The sequence below is a fragment of the Sceloporus undulatus genome, chromosome 4, assembly GCF_019175285.1.
Source record: "Sceloporus undulatus isolate JIND9_A2432 ecotype Alabama chromosome 4, SceUnd_v1.1, whole genome shotgun sequence".
NCBI classification, from domain to species: domain Eukaryota; kingdom Metazoa; phylum Chordata; class Lepidosauria; order Squamata; family Phrynosomatidae; genus Sceloporus; species Sceloporus undulatus.
Window position 1 is genome coordinate 2,648,902 of NC_056525.1, and position 21,185 is coordinate 2,670,086.

At 42.3% G+C, this 21,185-nt stretch overlaps 1 protein-coding gene and 1 non-coding gene across 2 annotated transcripts in view; one reads left to right on the plus strand and one right to left on the minus strand.

The window, feature by feature from the left end:
• The window catches only part of BPIFB2 (BPI fold containing family B member 2), a 21,653-nt gene extending 11,704 nt beyond the window's left edge, over window positions 1–9,949 (minus strand). The window contains exons 1-6 of the mRNA XM_042462389.1: window positions 9,918–9,949; window positions 9,475–9,611; window positions 7,790–7,892; window positions 4,387–4,533; window positions 3,084–3,141; window positions 2,457–2,531 (exon numbers count right to left, since the gene is read on the minus strand). Coding sequence (XP_042318323.1) covers window positions 2,457–2,531; window positions 3,084–3,141; window positions 4,387–4,533; window positions 7,790–7,892; window positions 9,475–9,611; window positions 9,918–9,949 — 552 coding nt within the window. The remainder of the gene's footprint in view (window positions 1–2,456; window positions 2,532–3,083; window positions 3,142–4,386; window positions 4,534–7,789; window positions 7,893–9,474; window positions 9,612–9,917) is intronic.
• A 5,423-nt stretch (window positions 9,950–15,372) lies between these two features.
• LOC121930214 lies at window positions 15,373–15,483 on the plus strand. The gene has a single exon (XR_006103866.1). It is a non-coding gene; the product is annotated as a U6 spliceosomal RNA (small nuclear RNA).
• Window positions 15,484–21,185: the final 5,702 nt, after the last annotated feature.

Below are 21,185 nucleotides of genomic sequence, written 5' to 3' on the forward strand. Positions count from 1 at the left end.
GGAGGGGCAATGCAGTCATGGGGCAATGGTCAGACTTAATCAAGGTCGGCAACTGTCAGAGGCTAGCTGGCTGCAAATAATAATAATAGTAATAATAACAACAACAACAATAATGTTTCCCCCCAAAGATTAACTGTGGCTGTTGGGGGCATTTTTGCAAAGTTCTCCTTGGGTCATTTAAGTCCAAAGGGGATCTTCTTCTACAATATTATTATTATTATTATTATTATTATTATTATTATTATTATTATTATTATTATTATTATTATTATTATTATTATTATTATTATCCTTTATTTATATAGCGCTGTAAATTTACACAAATACAAATACAATACAAAGAGTGTGGAGTTTATCACAGGAAGGAGATCAGGAGTTTATCCTGTGAATATCCCAGAAAAATCCCGTAATTACACAAAATGATTTCACATGACGTCGCACAAAATCTGTCATTCAAGTGGTCACAAAAAAGCATTAACGTTAACCTTTTTACTTTCAGGATTTCAGCGACGATGCATTTCTGATATACTTTATCTGCGCAATTGCTTGTGATAATCATTTGTGTAATTACTTGCCATTTTCTCTTTACTTGTGGGATGCTTTAAATGCGCTTTAATCTCTCTTTAAAGCCGAAACTAGTCCCAGCGTGATAAACTCCTTTGTCTATGCTACTTACAAAAACGTCTAAAAACCCACCCTTTCCCCTGAAACTGGGGTGATAAGGCCGTGTGATGCCTGGCTCTATCTGCCCCAGATTTGGGGTACCTTGCATTATTATGGGGGGTTTACAATCCAGAGCTTTCTCCAGAGTGTGCCATCACTTAAACGTCCAGGTCACTTCCCAGACCTGAACTGTGATGTCCTTCCCTCTTCCCTTGAAAGTGCAGTGGCCAGAAGTTCATCACTGCTTGCTTTTAAAGTCTGATGAGGTGCCCAGGCCACATGCTGGGCATCTTGCTTGGCTCAGAGCTGATGGGCACACCAGCAGAGAAGATGCTGCCAAGGGAGAAGAAGGGGAAAAGTTCCCTGTTCTGGTGAGGAACTGGTCTGGATATTAAATGCTGGCACTGTCAGGATCTGTCCTGGCTTTGAAAGGTGGCAGCAGCAGACCCAGAAACTCTGCAGGAACAGCCAGGTAGTGAAGGCAATCTATCTGATGTCTCTGTCGAGGAAAAGGTCATGGGTTGGCTCCAGGATTGGTACCGAGGCAAGACGGGCAGCAGTCCATGTGGACTTTTGCCCGTGGAGCAGATTAGTCCAAAGCGATCAGGAACTTGCTTCCTCTTTTTTAAAAAATAAATACCTCTCTGATGGAAGACAGACAGAAAGAAAGTAGGAATAAAGAGGTAAAGTTTAATCATAAGAAGTCTCAAGAGAAGGAAAATATATGTTTGAAGTTGGTAAGGAAAGGTAACGAGAAGGTGAAAGATTGGAGGAAGGAATGGATAGAATGGAAAATAGATAAGTAAAGGATTGGTATGTGTTAATGTAAGATGTGTGAGAGATTGGGTTGTATAGTTTTATTGCTTTTGTTACTGATTTTGATGTGTATGTCTTTTTTTAGATATTAATCTATGTATCAAGTTTATAGATGTGAGTTTGAATAGGTCTGTATGTATTTGTTTATGTTGTATGTTTTCTGCTGTATGTCTTTTTAATCAATAAACATTAATTTAAAAAAAACCTCTCCAAGGCCTCATTCTCCTTCTTGTTACAAAGTGGCAGTGGCCCAGGGAGGCCAAGCACCCCAACCCACCCCACAGCAGTTTGGTGGATCATGGCACCCTTTTGCCCCTGCCCCTGGAAGCCCCAACCAGAAGTATGCCCCCCCCCATGGCTGTTGACACCCTGGGCAGCAACACACTGGTGAAAATGCCTCCGTGCACATCAAGGTCCGAGGCATGGGCGGCCTGGATTCCAAGGCAGACTGCCAGTGCCAAGACTGTGGATGATCAGCTAAAAGGCTTTACACGCTGCTTCTAAAGGGTGGACTGCAGCTGCCCCATTTAGAGCCAGTTTGGGCATGTGGCAACTGCACACTGCAGCCCAATCTCACCTTTCCACAGCTGCAGAAAGGGCACCATAGCTATGGGTGTCACAGCTTTTCGGTGCTACATCATGTAGACACAGTGCCAGAGAAGTGCTGTGACACCACACACCATGTAATGCTACACACAGTGTCATGCCAGCCTGGGGGCAGAGTCAAGGTGTGCATTGTCATCATCATGTAGACACCACATCTCAATTGCAAGCCAGCCAAAGATGCCAGTCTGTACCCTCTTAGACAGCCAAAGGGACCAGTGGCAAGTCCAGGAAACTGACTAACATCTAAACACAGCAAGGCTAGCCACACAAGGCAAAATGCAACCAGAGCACCACAAACTGTATTGCTGTGGCAAGAGTTGAGAGGCCAATGCAGGCCTTAAATAGCTGTACTTCCAGTTGCTCCAGCTGACCTGCATGAGTAGAACCAGCTGTGTCTCTTGGCTTAGCCCTGATCCTTCCAAGACTCTGGCAACTTGGGCCTCGGCCTGCAAAGATTTTGGCAGCAGAACTCCAGCAGCCAGAAGTCCCATCCTGCAATGACTTACATAAGTGGACTCTTACAATGCAGTAGCATCACTGAGGTTGGTGTCTCCTGGTGCGGGTCCCATAAAGGGCATCTTCAGAGAACAAACTCTTCCAGAACATGGCCACATAGCCCAAAAAACCCACAAAAAAACTATGTGTGCTGGCCATGAAAGCCTTTGACTTCACATTGTGTTAATTCTGCAGTGCAGATACAGTTCCAGTTAACATTATGGCTGCCATATGACAAAACTGGAGGTTGGGTGGGCGTGATAGGACGGTTTTCACTCATTTGTGTGTCAGTTTTCAAGCAAAAAAAAAAAAAAGCATGAAAGACCACACTACTTTTCCTTTTCAAGAAAATTGATGAAGATTCAGAGCAATTCCAAGGCTGGCAGGGGATTTGGGGGGCAAAAAAGTATGTTTTGTACCCACTTGTCAAGAATAAAGATTTTTCCAAGCAGAAAAGACAAGAGCATCTTCTATAGGAAATTAAACGTTTCTGGACACTTTACCTTGTCTACCAAGACGGCACGGATGTGGTCCTGAATAGGTTTCAGGATGCCCAGCAAACTGAGGAAGGCATGAGACAAAAAAGAAACATCAGTGAAAACTTTAAAAACAACAACAACCCAATACTTACTCACTTAATTTTTATGGACATCATGGAGAAGAACTAAGCTGCAGAGTTATCTACCCCAACCTTCTCTGGGCCAAGAGAGGCATCACTGTTGCTGGATTTTTGTTTGAATTTGCTAAATGGCCAACGCAGCTACTCCTGCGTATTTTCTGGATTGTGAGATATCACACTGTAGCTTCAACAGGGGAACCCTAAAGAACAAGCCAGTGGACTGAAACCTTCAACCAAGGTAAAACAATTTTTCTTCTTCTGAAATTTGGACTTGATTGGTTGGTTGGTTTTTTACCTCCACAAGCCAACCAAATTACTCCTGATGCAAAAACATGGAGGCTTCTTGAAAAAGCCATTGTCCTCTGGCTTCACAGGAATGGAGACATATTGGATTGCAAGAGAAGAGTCCTGTTGAGATGCAAATGGACTTTAACTTTCCTGGACTGCCAGCCACAGATGCTGGCGAAACGCCAGGAAGAAACTCTTCTAGAACATGGCCACAGATCCCCCAAAACCCACAAAAAAACTAGTCCTGGACTTTGTTAAACTCCAATTCCCCATGGCCAGAAGGAGGACGAAAAAGCAAAATGTACCCTCCTCATACCACCTTAAGTAAGGACGGAAACAACAACATGCAGTCATCCTACTAACATCTCCAGTTTTTCTCCTGTTTGCTTTGTAACATCTTGCCTGATGAAGAAGCCAGTGGAGCTTCGAAAGCTTGCAACAAGTATATTGTTCATTTCAGGTGACCAATAAAGGTATCACTCCTTAGTTGATTTTTGTTTGAATCCACCCTTCTCTTGAACAGCAATGAGCCTCTTTGTGGTTCATTGCCTTCAGATAACTTTGAATTATGGAAACACTGTTCTTCAGAGATTTCCAGGAGCCCCAGTCATCAAAAGCCCTGCTCAGGTCTAGAAAATGCAGAACATTTGGGGCTTCCTTGGTGGCATTCATCCACCTATAATGCACTCTCCCTCTTTTTCTGCTGCCTCCCATTTTACTGAGCATTACCATATTTTCTAATGAGCCATGATATCTCATGATATGCCCAAAGTACATACTCTTGGTTGGAGAATTCAGGTTATATTTGCTCCTGGACCCATTTATTTGACTTTTGAGCAGTCCATCCATAGAACCAGTGGTGGATTTAATTTAAAACCAGGGATAGAACTGGCACCTACTTGTTTCCACCAAGAATGATTTGGACATCTCCCAGAAGGGACTTGCAGGCAGTGATGCTCAGAATGGGGAAGCCGCCAGAACTGCGCAAAACCCGGACATCAAGATTGATAGAGGATCCCAGCTTCAGTTCCAAGGGAGCAATCAAGCTGTAAAAAGGAAGGCAACAATCCTGTGTTGTTTTGTTCACCTTCTCTAACAGACTGTGTTTGTTAACAAAATTCTTCTTGTTAACCAGAGGCTAAAATAACACGAATAGAATAGCGTTGGGGTCCCAGACCAGAAAAAGAATGAGCAATTCAACATGTTTAAACAAACCTTTTATTCAAACCTAAATGATACTCACAGGTACAATCAAACAACGAAGGGACTGTATAGATTGGGAGAAGGGAGTGTGATATTTAGCCTTCTCTGTCAGAAAGCTGTGGTGCTACAACAAATTACAAAACCCCAGGATTCTGTAGGATGCATCCATGACAGTTCAAGTGGTGTCAAACTGCATTAATTGTAGATGCAGCCCAAGGTTTCCTGGGAGGCTAATGCAGTCCCTGACTCTCAAATAGTTGCCTCCTTATAGCTAAGCAGAGGGTAAGACGAATAAGGAGGTGGTCAGGTAGGTATAAAAGGCCTTTATAGAAAGAAGGTTCGCTGGCAGAGGGTTTGGCAAGTGAGGAAGCCCTGAACCGATTTGATAGTGCTTCCCAATTAAAGCTTGCTAACCTTACTCTCATATACATATATAGGACAACTCCCATGATGGATAGGGGAGTCTGGTTGTCCAAATAAGTAACTTCTCCAGGCAGTTCACTCACAGGTTTGCTCTCAGGTGGAACTGGGAGCTAAGGGAAAGCTGGACTCCTGTCTTTGGTATCAGTTTTACAGAGAGATGAGGCAGCTGGACATTCAGAATATTGATTCTGTGGAAATCAAGAAAGGCAGGTCAGGTAAACAACAATATTTTACTTTATTTTACTTTTCATTAAGTTTTTAACAAAAACAGTACATTTCAGTGCATAAATAATAAATATATTTTTTAAAAAATAAAAAACACAACAGATGACGACATAAAAGGAAAAGATAAAAAAGGTACATATACATAGAGTATGGCCTCTGTATCCATAGGGGATACATTCCCAGGCGGATAATAGTGAACCCTATTGAAATGAACAACTTCTGGTAGAAGCTGATCATAGAGTTGAGTTGGAGGACCTAGAGAGTCCTAGAGAAGACACCTATCTAGGCATTTCTAGGTCCTCCAGCATGACTCTATGGTCAACATCTGCCAGAAATATACCTAGAAAAAAAGTGGACCTAGAAAATGCCTTAGAGATAAGAGATGGGTAAGGGAAACCAGAGATACCAGTTCATGGATACAGGGGCCATGCTATATGTAATAATATGTGTGTATATATAACTAGAACTAAAACCTAACACTAAGCAACACTAAAGCTAACACACCATACTAAGACACTAAGCTAAAACACTAAACAATAACTAACTAAAACACAAATCATCCAAGGTGTAATGATTGAAAAACAAAAAAAAAACATTGTTCTGCCATTACATATTCAACAAAATGCTGCTACTTGGGTTACTAATAGCCATAACCACAAATTATTGCATCGTTCATGTTCGCGTTGCTCAAGAACTTCATAAAGCAGTTTTTTGGGAAAACACCTCCATTCAGTTTATCCTTTAAAGCTGGCAATTTCTTAACAGGAAAGTGGTGTTGGGGATATAAGGGCACTTTTAAGACTAACAGGATTATTTTAGCATACACATCCATGGATTTCAATCCACTTCTTCAGAGGAACTGAAATCAACAGTCAATATTTGGTTATTTGTTCCATTATTGTAAAGGAAATATCAGTATTTATATATAGGGGGCCCTCCACATTTTCTGGGGTTAGGGATCCAGGACCTCTGTGAAAGTGAGAAAATTGCAAATAAAGACCACTTTTTTAACCTAAGAGAACACCTCTCTACGAATCTCTAGGTCAACATCCAGCAGACATTGACCATAGAGTTCTACTGGAAGACCCAAAAATCATAGAATCATAGAATCATAGAGATGGAAGAGACCGCAAGGGCCATCCAGTGCAACCCCATTCTGCCATGCAGGAAATCCAAATCAAAGCATCCCCAACAGATGGCCATCCAGCCTCTGTTTGAAGACCTCCAAGTAAGGAGAATCCACTACACTCCGAAGAAGTTTGTTCCAATGCCTATAGAAGTGTTCTTTCCAGGAATCTCTTGGTCCTCCAGCATGACTAAATGGTCAGCCTCTGGTGGATATTGACCATAGAGCCACGAGGAAGGATGCTTTCGCATTTGCATTTGCTGGAAATTCCTAGACCTAAAAATTCCTAGAAGCAACATAATAATCAAATCTGTAAATATCAAAGCTGCAAGTGTGAAGGGCCGACTGTATTAAGCAGTGAACCCCGGTGCAACATAAGCTTCTGGTATAAAACAGGATAGAAATATTCAGGATGCTCTGATAATATTAAAAAGTCAAACTTATGTTGATTGTTGCAAGAAATCCATCAGAAATAGGAAAGTCGATAGACAAAAGAGCGTCACCTATACATGCTAGGAGAGGCCCTGATACTGACTCTCATGTGTGGAAGCTTCCTCCTCAGAGAAAGGGCCATAAAAATAGCAAAATTAGGACTCAGCAAATGCAAATGCGAAACCATCAAGGGTCAGGGTCTTTCCCAGCAGATAATGATCACCAGTTAGCAGACACTAATCCTTTTTGCATATTCTCCCCCCCCCCCCCGCCAGGGCAAGGCCCTGCCATCAGCAACAGAACAATCCACAGATTAACACGGAAATTCCTCCCTACCCAGAGTCACATATATCCAGCTCTCTTCCATGCCAGCATTCTCTGAAGATGCCAGATGCCACAGATGCTGGCAAAATGCCAGGAATAAACTCTTCTAGAACATGGCCACAGAGCCCGAAAAACCCACAAAAACGATACGATTTCTATGTTAATTTCTGTGTATTGTTCTGTTGTTGATGACAAGGCCGCAGAGTGGGAGGATATGCAAAGAGGATTTGTGTCTGTTTAATGAGTGATCATTGTCTTCCGGGAAAACCCCTGACTCTGGGTGGTTTTGCATTTGCATTGGCTGAGTCCTGATTTTGCTGTTTTTCAGGACCGGTAGCCAAAGTTTGGTCACTTTAAGGGTTTCCTCTTTCCTGTTGAAGTTGCCCAAGTGTTTGTGGATTTCTCTGAAGATGCCAGCCTCAGATGCAGGTGAAACGTCAGGAATAAACCCTTGAACATGGCCACATAGCCCAAAAAACCCACAAGAAACTATGGATGCCAGCCATGAAAGCCTTCAACTTCACCTTCTGGATTACATTCCCTCGTACTCTGAGCAGTCTGTGACTCACCCCACAATATTCAAAAGTGATCCAAAAATCTGCCCACGGCTGAAACCTGGGATCTTGATGACTTCTAGGCCCCGCAGCAGGGACGGTTTCCCTTGTTGGCATACTGTGGAGAGAAGAGGAATGTCATTGCGGCAGAATCCTCCACAGCTTGTGACATAAAAGACTGGGTTGGCTGTCCTTTACAATTCAAATCCAGGTTATCTGAAGAACTGTATTCTCGCATTTGAGTCTATCTTTTTCATGAGATCTTCTGGGGAAGCTCTTCTCTCTGACCCACCAACCTCCCAGGTATACTTAGTGGGAACACAGGAGACAAGAGTGCCTCCTTGATATAACCTGCAAGAGGCCTGAGGTCTGTTCAGGGGTTCCCCTCGATCCCATTCATGGTGGCAATACATGGTGGAAAGATGTGGGAGAAGGTCCTTCTCAGCTGTGGTACCCTGGATGTGGAAGCTGAATTGGCTCTAACACTAGTATCATGTAAGAAGCTCAGTTGGCCCTGACACTAGTATCATTCCAGCACCAGCAAAAAAGCATTTGCCTTTTTGCTGAAGCATATGGGGCTCATTAATTTAATTCAATTTATGGTGACCCCATGAATGAGAGACCTCCAAGTCACCCTGCCATCAACCACCCTGCTCAGGTCTTGCAAACTCAGAGCTATGGCTTCCTTGGCTGAGTTCATCCATCTGTCATGTGGCCTTCCTCTTTCCCTATTGCCTTCTACATTACTGATCATTATAATCTTTTCTAGGAGATTATTGCACGCTTCTTTTCGCCCAATCCAGACATGGGCTGGGCACAGGCTTAAACAGATCTTATTGTACGCCTCCATGACCAACCTGGCTGCATCGCATACCTGGTCCGGATTCCTGGAGTACTTTTCGAAGAACGGGAAAGTATCATTCTTCAAAAAGTATGCCAGGAATTCAGATCTGGTACATAGTGTGGCTGAGTTGGGCACAGAGGCGTGCGATAAGCCCATGCCCAGCTCATGCCCGGATCAGGCAATAAGACACATGCTATAATCTCCGTAGTGAGTTATGTCTTCTCATAATATGGCTAAAGTATAATAGCCTCAGTTTTGTCATCTTGGCTTCTAGGGAGAGTTCAGGCTTGATCTGTTCTAGGACCCATTTATTGGTCTTTTTAGGAGTCCACAGGAGAACCTCCAGCACCACATCTCAAATAAATTGATTTTCTTTCTATCACCTTTCTTCACTGTCCAACTCTCATAACCATACCTAGAAATGGGAGATACAGTGGCATGGACAATCCTAACTTTAGTATTCAATGATATATCTTATATTTCCAGATCTTGTCCAGTTCCTTCATGGCTTCCCTTCTAAGTCCTAGCCTTCTTCTACAATTCTCCATGGCTTTAAATGGCCCTAACCTCTTTTAACTGGTTTTAGACAGTTAGTTTCAACTTGTTGGGTGGTTTTAGGCCATTCACGTTGCTCTTACTGATGTTAAAACTGATGTTATTTTAGGTCATCCTAAGATCCTTGGATACAGGATAGGATAGGAATATTTTAACAAAGTAGCTCCTCATCCACTGAGTCAAAAGTGTATGAGGGGCAGAGATCATTAGGATTGCATTTGAGCAACCACTAAGAAACAGCAATCATGTGCACACCTATTTTTGCACTAGTGTAAGTGACCCAAAAGGATCCTGGTCTTACCATACTCAAGGGCTTCTTGGTTGATTCTCACCACGGTTCCTGGGGTGGTTCCCCGTGAAGGGACCAGGAGACACAGAAGAATGCTCAGAGTGAAAAGCTTGAACATCCTGGGTATTGGGATGGAGACTTTGCGCAGCCTGGAAAGAGAAGTAAGAGAAGAAGCAAGTGCCGAGGAATCTCCTTTAACATCTGCAGATCTTTTGGTCTCCAAATGCCAACGTGGAAGATTAAAAACCTCTTTGAAGAATAGTGTGGAGTTTGGAAAATAAATCCATCTGACTACATTGCTCAGGTTCTGTATAACATTTGTGGGCAGTTCTTTCACAGGAGATTATCAGACAGGAAGTAATGATAGGAGAAGGACAGGAGCAAAGCACAATGCTCCTGTCCTTCCACAAAGTTTATCAGGCAACGTCACAATTATCCTGTGATTATCCCATTACCGAAGAGGAATTCTCCCAGCATTTACCTCCATTTCCTAATGGGATAACCCATTAATACTGAAGTGATGGGACAATTCCTCTTCATTGTTGGGATAATTATGGGATAAGCGCCATGTGTCTGATAATCTTTGTGCAATGACGCAATAAGGATGGGAGCATGGCCCTTCACTCCCATCCTTCTCCTGTCATTACCCCCCTCTTGTTATCTGATAATCTCCACAGCAAAAACTGTGGTACCATAAAGTCTGTTAATGTTTTCATACCAGCACTTACTGTGGGATAAGTGCTGGTAAAGCGCCACTAAAACATTTAGGAAGTGTGTGTGACAGTGTGTGTCTGAAAGCCTGGTGCATTTCCTAAACATCAGGGAATCGTCCCCTCACCTCCAGCGTCCCTGAATAGTTTGGGGATCAGGAATTTCCTATGAATGCAAAGTTTCCTTTCATAGGAAATTGCTGCTCCCCGAATAATTCAGGGACACTGGAAGCAAGGGGATGATTCCTTGACGTTTAGGAAGCACAGCAGGCTTTCAGACACATGTGCTTCCTAAACATTTTAGCGGCGTTTTACCAACATTTTACCAGTGCTTACCCCACAGGAAAGGTGGACTTCTCTTCCTAATACACATCCTCATGAGAGGTCCATACCAGCAAGGGCAAGATGTAGAGCAATGTCCAGAGGTGAGTGACCCCAAAACAAGAACAGGACATGGGCTGAGTTTATCTCTTCTTTTATTCTAGTCTAGGTATCTCCAGCAAACTGTTCCGTGTTTAGGGTCAACATGGAGCCCTGGAATATGATGTGTCCCTAACTCAGGGCTTGGGTGGTAGGTCCATCCTTGACCTCTGCCACAATCTAAAATGACTATTCACCCATAAGAAGAGGTCACAAAAAAGACAGAAATTCAAGGTCTCATAGATGGGTGGACTAAGTATAGCCTACCAGCTACATATGCCCTGCTCCCAGGGCATTTTTGTAATGAACCCATTTTCTCTCTGCCAATGGGATTTCTCAGAAACTTGCAGATTAAGCCTGTGTTAATTTGCTAGTGGTTGTCAATCACAAAACTTAGCATGCTAAATGAAAGATACATAGGTGCAGAAAACCATGTTCGATAACAACAAGATAGCTTTCACCTTTTGGGAGAGCCACTCTGCGAGCAAAGCGCAATGCTCCCATCCTTCCGTGAAGATTATCAGATGACATCATGATTATCCTGTGATTATCCCATCATTGAAGAGGAATTGTCCTGTCATTTAACTCAATTTCTTAATAATGGGATAACCTGTTAACACTGAAGTGGTGGAACAATTTCTCTTCATTGATGGGATAATCATGAGATAAGTGTCATGTGTCTGATAATCTCCACGCGATTACACAATAAGAATGGGAGATTATCGCACCCGGAAATCCCACTGGGATAGACATGGGATTGAAAAGTCACAACCGGTGTTGTCCCACGTAGCCGCATCTGGGTGAGTGCAACCCGTATGCAGCCTGGACCCCAACCATACTTATCCAGTGGCTTTTCAAAAATGGAAGCATGCCATTTTTGAAAAACAGCTGGATAAGCTCTGCTGAGATCCGGGCTGCATATGGGTTGCACTCGCCCGGCCACAGCTGTGTGCAATAACACCTGGTTTTGACTTTTCAATCCTGCATCTATCCTGGTGGGATTTCCAGGTGCGATAATCTTCAAAAATGACCCTAGGTTAAATCTGGTCTCTCTAATATCTACATATCGGTGGAGAGCATATTTACTACACACTGCAGCCTCCAGGGATCTTTGTTTTTTAAATGCCCCCCAAATATCCTTGAATAGTGGAAATTTTAGTCACATTTTGGCACTCTGTGTCATTTTAGGCCAAAGAGATGCCCTTTTTTAAAGTCAGATAGTGGCTTCTGGCTCATTACCTGTTGTTAAAAAAAGGCCTCTCCTGGGCCTTAAATGGACCAATGAAGGCCAAAAATATGATCAACGTGCCCCTAAAGTTGGGGTATTTGTGGGCAACGTTTTAATTTTATTTTTTAAATAAGGGAGAGGTGTAACAGAAGGGTGAAGCTTGCCAAGGTCTGGTGAGGGCTAGCTTCTGACCGTTGCCCACTTTGGTCTGGTACCAGCAACAAGCCCCTGAAGATGCAAGAATGGAAATTATTTCCTAATATTAAATTGTTAGTACTCAAGGAAACTTTACCTGAGACCAGGAGATTCTCCTTGTCTAGCAAAGAGATATCAAGTGTTAGATACAGAATATTCCATAATGCCATGTCTGTGAGAGCCAGCTAGCTGGGATATTTCTGTCTATGTATGTGCTATTACTTTCTGCCTTTTTGCCATACCTCATTTGGATATACATACAGTGCGCCCACGTCATACGCAGATGCACCATACACTGCATATGCTGAAAGCTGCGAGGGAGCCCACAGGAGCATGCAGGGCACAAGGGGTGGCGCATCCCATTAAGACTAATGGGGCAAGCGCCCATGATGCGTGTGCCACTGCTCTGCCATGCCACCGTGCCATACACAAGCCCCATTATTTTCAATGGTGCTCGAGCATACGTGGGGGGCTTATGCAGGGGGCCCCGGAACAAATCCCCGACGTAAAAAAGGGAGCAGTATGTGTGTATATATATATATATATATATATATAGTATGTTGGACTCTAGATATAGGAATGAGGTACAGTGGTTTTGTCCATTGATATAAAAGACATTGAGAGGCTGTCGTTTCTTGGCTAGGCTAAACTGAGTGGCATACTCTGGCCTAGTCTTGTGGTGCCCTTTCAGCGTTGTGGGAAGGAGCTCTGAAACGGAGCTCCTTCTGTGCGCGCATCGCTGCTTTCCCTCTACATGGTCACACCAGCAATGCAAAGGAGAAAGGGGCCGAATGACCCCTTTCTCCTTTTCGTTGCGCCTGTCAGGGTGTCCAGGGGCATTTTGTCGCTTCTCCATGGCCTGGAAAAGCACCGGATTGGGGCCACAGGGGCTGCTGGTGAAGCTGCCTGCCCCCAACCTGGCAAGAAAAGGGGTGGCTGCAGACCACCCCTTTTCTGCAGTCTGTACCGTGCCAATAAAAACTTTAGTTTTTTGTGGGGTTTTTAAAAAATAAATTTTATTAATTAAAAAAGCATAAAAACATCCATTCTTATATTTATCTGTTTGTTTACATATAACATATAAAACAAGTCATGTGCCAGTTGGCTGAGTCTCTGTCGTTTTAATGTTTAGTGTTTGAATTGCAGTTGTTTCTTCTCTTATTCTTTTTCTTCAGTCATCTTGATCATGTTTACCATGACCCTCTTCTTTCTTCTTTTCATCTTCTCCTCTTTGTCTCACACACTTTCTTTTTTGGGGGGTTTGGGGGTCTCTGTGGCCATGTTCTGGAAGAGTTTATTCCTGAAGATGCCAGCCACAGATGCAGGTGAGATGTCAGGGATAAACTCTTCTAGAACATGGCCACATAGACTGGAAAACCCAGAAAAAACTATGGATGCCAGCCAGGAAAGCCTTCGACTTCACAATAAAAATTTTGTTCTTGTTTTAATCCTGTAACTCTTGTTTGGACATTGGATATTTACTGAACAAGATGGAATATTTGCCTCTTTCTAGGTGGTAACACCCCATAGCCAACTCCTTCTCCGTATCTACCTGGATAAGGTCTTGCAGCACCAAATAATACCCTTGAGAGGTTCAGTGCTTCATACATCTACCCAGCCATTCTCAAGCATGATAGAAGCCACTGTGATGTCTTGCCACATGGCCTGCTTTGGTTCATGTGGGCAGAATGGGGCATTCCCTCCATATAGAGAACATGTGGACACAACTCATCTATCGGAAACATTGATACAGACAAGCTCAACACCTAGTAAAGTTGGCCCTCCATATCCATGGATTCTGTATCCACGGATTCAGTTATCCACAGCTTGAAAATGTTTTCAAAATATATAAATTTCGAAAAGCAAACCTTGATTTTGTCATTCTGTATAAGGGACACCATTTCACGATGCCATTGTATTTAATAGGATTTGAGTATTAACAGATTTGGTATCCAAAGGAGTTCTTGGAACTAAACCCCAGCAGATACTAAGGGCCGGTTGCATTGTGAAACATTATTTTATGTATTAGAAAGCTTGATAAACCAACTTTTTAATACTTTCTAACATTAACAACCCAAGGGCCCACTGTAATCACTTTTTGAATAACAAAATGTGTGGATGTTGAAGTCTCATTAAATAAAATGGGGTCCCTTATATAAAATGGCAAAATCTAGGGTTGCTTTTTTGCAATTTATATTTTTTTTAATATTGTCAAATAGTGGATGGTTGAATTCATGGATAAAAAATCCATGGCTACGGAGTGCCAACTATCTATCTATCTATCTATCTATCTATCTATCTATCTAAATGGTACCTTACCCAATTCGAACTGGCTAAAATATATTTTTAAATAAGATAATAAATGTTGGAAATGCAAGAAGGAATTGGGCACATTTTATCATCTATGGTGGAATTGTAAGCATGCCAAAAATTATTGGAGTGATATTCATTTGGTAATGGAGAATATAGCTAAAGACCCAATAAGACTTTTGTTAAGTATAAATCAAGAAGAAGAAGTAGAAAATAAATAGGGCAGACTTATTTTTTTATATGACTTCAGTGGCCTGAGTAACATATGCCTCGAAATGGGAAGATAAAACAACTCCAGACACAAAAGACTGGATAAAGAAGCTGTATGGTTCAATGGAATCTGATAAATGAACACAACGACTACAGAAAAAACCACTGGATGATTTCAAGAGAGTTTGGAATCCTTTGATTAGTTATTGAAAACAAAATTGGGGGCTATGATGGGTCTTAGGTCTGGAATGAGAAGCTACGGATATTTGTAAAGATTAAGGATGGCAAATAACCAAAATTCTCATTGAAAGAACCTGGTCCTTCTTGTGACTTAACATCTATGTGGCTAACTTTAATTAACCTTTAATCTTTCATTTACCTTTAATCTTTAATTAATACCAAGAAGGGGGAAAGCTTAAAGATACAACATTCATGAATAGATGATTTGATTTGGAGGTCCAAAATGTTTAGTGTTTGCATGTAATAGTTCTGATAGATTTAAGTGTGGTTGGTTGTACGTATTATGAGTGTAAATGCGTTTGTGGTTTTTTTTAAAAAAAATGTTTGGTTTTAATCAATAAAAACTATTTTAAAAATTAAAGAAATTAAAGCTGTAGATCAAAACAAAATCCAGGAATTGGTTTTCTCTCTTTCTTTTTTGTATCTTTCCCATGTATTAATGCACTATTGAACATCTGTTCTCTTTCTTACTCTATGTTATTGTATGTATAATGTATGTATTCTATGATGGGTGCTTGCACTGTATGTATTTCATGCATGGCTTATTTGTACTCTATGTCTTTTTGGCTCCAATAAAATAAAAAAAATTAAACAATTCTATTAAAAACACAAAGTCCAAATGGTTTAAAACACGTTTAAAACATACAGAGATTAGGATGACCTCTGCGCAGGGATGACACGTAAATTCATGAAACCTTCCACATTCTTAATTAGGAATTTGATAAGTAACAATGGTGCAGGACACACCGCCAATAAGTGGAGTACCAGTGCCGATGCTAGGGTTAGGGTCCGTGCGGCAACCGCAAGGTCCCTAACCCTAGTACGTAGTGGCAGCGTTACAATGGCGGCACCCAGTGTACACGGGTGCCGCCATTGTGACCTAAGCACTGCATGTTGTCTGCATGGCGCAGCACATTGCTTATGTTGCGAGTGCACCAATGGCGCACTTGCGACATCACTACGGCACCGCAGAAAGAACCCAGAAATACCAGGCTCTTTTTGCTCCTCAGTGACGGTGCGCCATTTGGGGGCTGTGCTGTCCCTGTGGAGACAAAACGGGCCCCAGCAGGCCACTGTTTCTCAGCGTTCTGTCCTGGGCCCATCCTACATCTTACTGTAGATTGCTAATTACTGTGCGGATGTGTGTGTGTGTCTGTGTGTGTGTGTGTGTGTTTGAATTTAACAGTTTAACCTGTTTTTTTTCTTATAGTTTAATTGTTTTTTAACTTTTTATTTTATGGAATTTTAACCATGTTTTTTTAGTTGTATCCCGGCTCAGCCATGTAAACCCACTGGGCAAGTCACACACTCTCAGCCTCAGATGATGGCAATGGCAACCCCGCTCTGAAGAAACTGGCCAAGAAAGCTCCATGACAGGTTTGCCTTGGGGTTGCCATAAGTCAGAAATGACTTGAAGGCACACAACAGCAAAGCTACTTTGTGTCCTAATGTGGGAAAAGGTGGGGTATAGTTGTTGTTGTTGGTGTTCACATAATAATAATAATAATTATTATTATTATTATTATCACTACATTCACTGGGGTTAGGAGCACAGGACCCCCATGAATGTGGAAAAACCGCAAATAACAAAAACACTCTGTTTTTACGTGAGATAACACCTCTCTAGGAATCTCTAAGTCCTCCAGTGCAACTCTGTAGTCAACATCTGCCAAACACTGACCATAGAATTGCATTGGAGGTGCTACAAATACAGAGTGGAGTGTTCTCTCTAGGAACCTCTCCACATGCAACATTTGGTTAAATTTGACCATAGAGTTGCGTTGGAGGGCCTAGAGATTCCTAGAGAGAACATACTAATAAAATCCGTGAATAATCAAAGCCACAAAAGTCAAAGCTGCAAGTGTGGAGGAACAGGTCTATACAAAAGACAACTGCACAGCACACACACTATTAAATGCCCGTTCTGCCATATGAAATAAGAGCTGATAAGAAATAATAAAAGTCCTTTACCTGCCAGCAGAACGAGAGCAGAAAGAGGTCTAACCAAACTTTTCATGGAAGGGACTTCTTTAACATGGGAGCAACCACCAAGAAGGCCCTCTCTCCTGTGTCCCCACCAAATATGCTTGCAATTTTGGTGGAAGAGAGGCCAAAGTGCACTTGATTTGCTTTGGGGTTTCCTGTTCTCCACTTCAAATTTCTTGTATATCTGATAAACTATTTTCTCTTTGGGGAGAGGGGGCATTTCACTAAACCACAGGCATAAAATACCACAATTGCCAACCGCAATCCCACCAAAAGAATAGCATGGGTCCAGATTTCACACCTTGGCTCAGAAAACACAAGGAAGTGTCTTGCTCTTACCTGGGTGTGTTACTGGTCAGTTGTAGGTCCCAGAGATGTCAGTGGCGCCGTTGTGTCCGGTCCCACATCTATCTGTGGGCTGTTCTCTGTAGGAAAAGGACCTTGGCTTTATACTGCTAACTGGAATGGGCAAAAAGTAGGGGATTAGGAGAGATGACAAGTCCACATTTATCAAGGGAGTAGGACATTTACTTGTGCCCCTGAACACATTGAGAATAGCTTTCGTCTATACACAATGCAAACCATCTATTTGGTAGGAAAATAATCAATCAGTCAGAAACAGCCTAACCAAATATATAAAGGCTTAGCAGTCCTGAGTACTGAGGTGACAGAGTCTGAATCCCTCCAAGTCAAACTTCAGGATCCAACAGTGGCTCTATGAGGCATTTTTAATTTGCAAAGTGCTGTCATGAAATTTGCAAAGAGATCTTGCAGCACCTTTGAGACTAAATTGGCAGCAAGAGCTTCCGTAGTCTTAAGTCTACTTGACATCGAAATGCATCTGAGGAAATAGACTTCAGTCGTTGAAAGCTCCTGCTGCCAACTTCTTTCTTTCAGTTTGTCTCAAAGATGCTACTAGATCTCGCTCTACAAATTTCACAATAGTGCTTTGCAAATTAAAAATGCCTTATAAAGCCACTGTTGGATCGTGGAGTTTGACTTGCTCTCTACATGCTGGTTCTGCAGACTAACGTGGCTGTAGCTTTGAATTCTATCATGAAATTTGATATTTTTAACTGCTGTCAAGTGGGCTTCGACTTATGGGATCCCATGAATGAGAGACCTCCAAGTCACTCTATCCTCAGGTCTTGCAGAATCAGGGCAGCTGGGGACCCATGGCCTCCTGGGTTGACTTATCCATCTGGAATGCCATTTGGGGAGAAAGGTGGGATAACAATCCAAGCAATCAATAAAATAAAATAATAAAAATGTGGTCTTCCTGTTGCTTTCTAGCTTGCTAAGCATTATTGTCTTTTCCGGTGATTCATGTCTGGTCATGATATGGCCAAAGTACAACAGCCTCAGACTAGTCATCTTGGCCTCTAGGGAGAGTTCAGATCTGATTTGCTCCATTCGATTTGTCTTTTTGGCAAAACTCTTCTCCAGCACTGCTTTTCATGAAACGGTTCCTGGCATTTTGGAGAGCTCACATAGCTTCACCTATGGTACTTTGGCAATCCTTGTAATATTCTTGTTGTGATATTCTTTCGAGCAAAGTGATAAACGGTGGGCTAGACAATGCTACTCTAAGGTGGGCTTGTAACTGGTTGGCTGACTCATCTTAAAGACATCTAGGAGTAGCCGTGTTGGCCATGTAGCAAACCCAATAACATCCAAACAATGATACCTATATTGGGCCCACCAAAATGCACAATTACAGGTTGCAAGCTTTCGAAGTCACACTGGCTTCTTCTTCATCAGGTAAACAGGGGAAAGAAATCAAAGTTGTTAGTCATAGGCCTGTATTTTGCTGTTTCAGGTCTTAGTTCAGATGGTAAGGAGGGCTATCTTCAGGCTGACACCTCCACTTTGGCCCTTTGGTCACTGGGAGATCTTCAAAGTCAAGGAAATTCATTGTCCATTTGCAACTCAAAGAAGATGTTTCCTTGGAATCCAGCATGTCTCCTTCCTTTGTGAAGCCACAGGCTCCTATATCTATCCTTCTCTCATCCTTCACAAAGAACAGGCATTATTGTGAAGGATGGGAGAAGGACTGATGGGGGTTAGGATGGCTACAATTGGGACGTGATGCAACTGGTCTAAGCACAGAGATTTGTGATAACACCTGATCTTAATGCACTCAGCACAGCCGATTTGGCCTTGCAATACCCTCCATAGAATATATGTATTTCCTTCCATCATCTGAATCAGAAATGGAGGCGATATACAGTACACATTTTGCAGCAAGTCTTTAGCTGTTCCCCTGATCAGTGCATGCACACCAATGTTGACCTCACTGCACCTCTGTTTGTCAAAAGAGATCAGACATGACATAAGAAGTATGACATGGACAGGGTTAATTTCTCCTTTCTTTTGAAATGCTTTGTGCAGCTCAGATGAGAGCTATAAGGCCATGCTGTGTCTCTTGGTACACATTCCTTCTACTAAGTTCACAAACTCTTGAGCCAACCATTTACAATAAACAAACACTTTATTTGCTTTCAGAGCCATTTCCCATCTTTCTGCATCCTGATCCCATTGTCACCGAAGCCATTGTTCAGTTACATAAGGTCGGTGGTGTAACCTTTCATAGGCCAGATATAATGGAGCTTAAGAACCCACTGGCCTGATGCAGCAGAGATTTGGGGTTATCTTGGTCCTCTTTTAGGCCTTTTATTCTTGCCTAGAATCTGTTCTTATTGAAATCTGTTTGCTACCACCAGTATCCCAGTATGCTGGTCTTATTGGAAGGCCTTCTGTTTTTAAAATGTGTGTGTGGGAGAGAGAGAGAGAGAGAGAGAGAGAGAGAGAGAGAGAGGATTTGGCCCTTGAGATCTGAATTGTTTGGGTGGCAATAGCCTGACCCTGCAATCCAATGCACATCATTTTACATGCAGTTGAATATCCTTTTATGTGCAATGTGGGCAGCTGCTGGAATGGGTTAAGCAAGAAATCCTCAAAGGTGCTTCTGCCAGTTCCTTCTGAAGCAGAGCCTACAGCACTTGGTATTTGTTGTTGGTCTCCCAACCAAAGAATCATCTTCTTGGCTCCCAAAGTTGCGTTCCCACTATGGTTTAAAGCAAATTGCTGATCGGTTTATATGACTGTTGTTCCCATTTGAAACTGGTTCCAATCCTGTTTTGATCAATTTCTGTCATGAAAAAAAAACCTGTGTTTTCGGTTTTTCCAGACACTAGTTTCCTAGCAGTTCTTTTGAAAAGAATCTATTCCGAAGCGTTTTCAAGAAGTGGGAACAACGGATCTGAATTGCCTCGTTCTGGAGGGGAGGGACTGATGGCAGCGGGGTGTTTATCATCTCCTCAGTTTTTGGTAAATCCACCATTCACCCCCCAGCCCCATTCCCAGAGCTGCCTTTGTGCTTGTGGGGTGACCTATGGGCACATGATTATAATTTTTTAATTGATAGAAGGTTCAATTCATTGATTTTGCAACTATCCAGTGAAGCAAGTAATTGAAAAACCAATTAATCGACTCTTCTATCAATTTTTTAAAAATAAAATTGATAGAAGATTTGATTCATTGGTTTTGCAACTTCTTGCCTCACTGATAGCAAGTAGTTGAAAGACCACTGAACCGCATCTTCTATCAATTTATATATATATGTATATATATATATATAATTCCCCGGGCTGCCGCTTACGTCACTGATGACGCACAAATGATTGACATGTACTTTGAAGTGGCACAAACTAGTGGGGATGACAATCATGCCAAAAAATAAACAGTTACAAGGGGATAATGGAAAGATCCGCTTTCATAGTGGGAATGACGGACCTTTTGGAATTGATTACCAACACAGACTGAAGGTGAATCTGAAATCAGTTTAAAGTGTAAGTAGGAATGAGCTCCAAGGTCAGATTGGATCTGGTGCCTTAAGGTTATTTAAGCCCTCCGTTTTCTGAGTACCCCAGCCCATATTGTCATGATGCAATTTTGGCTGTTTGAATTGATCCTCAGTCAAAATTGCTTTCCATTATCCTCCTGTTCTTTGAGACCCATGTTTCAGCTCCTGAGCATCATGGGATGAGAAAGCCAGCCCTTTTCATGCTCCGTCAAGCATAAAGCTCCTGGAAACCACAGCTACTTACTCAGAGGGTGTGAACACAGCAAAAAGGGCAACTGGTCAAGGAGATGTTTTGCTTGCTCTTCTTGTGATTGACAAACTTTGTTTGATCAGTTATTGCCATGTCTGGCCATGATCCATGGATGACAGAGCCCCAGCCCAAGTAGTTCATTTCAGGAACATTTGGCTAACAGAGTGCCCAGATGGGTGCGGTGGCCACTTTTGTAGCCAAAGAAGGGGGCAGCTGCTGCATAGATATTGCTTCCATGAAATGGGGCGAGGACCACAGCCTCTTAGACAATTGTGAAAGTAGGTTGCATCTATGCTGCACAAATAATAC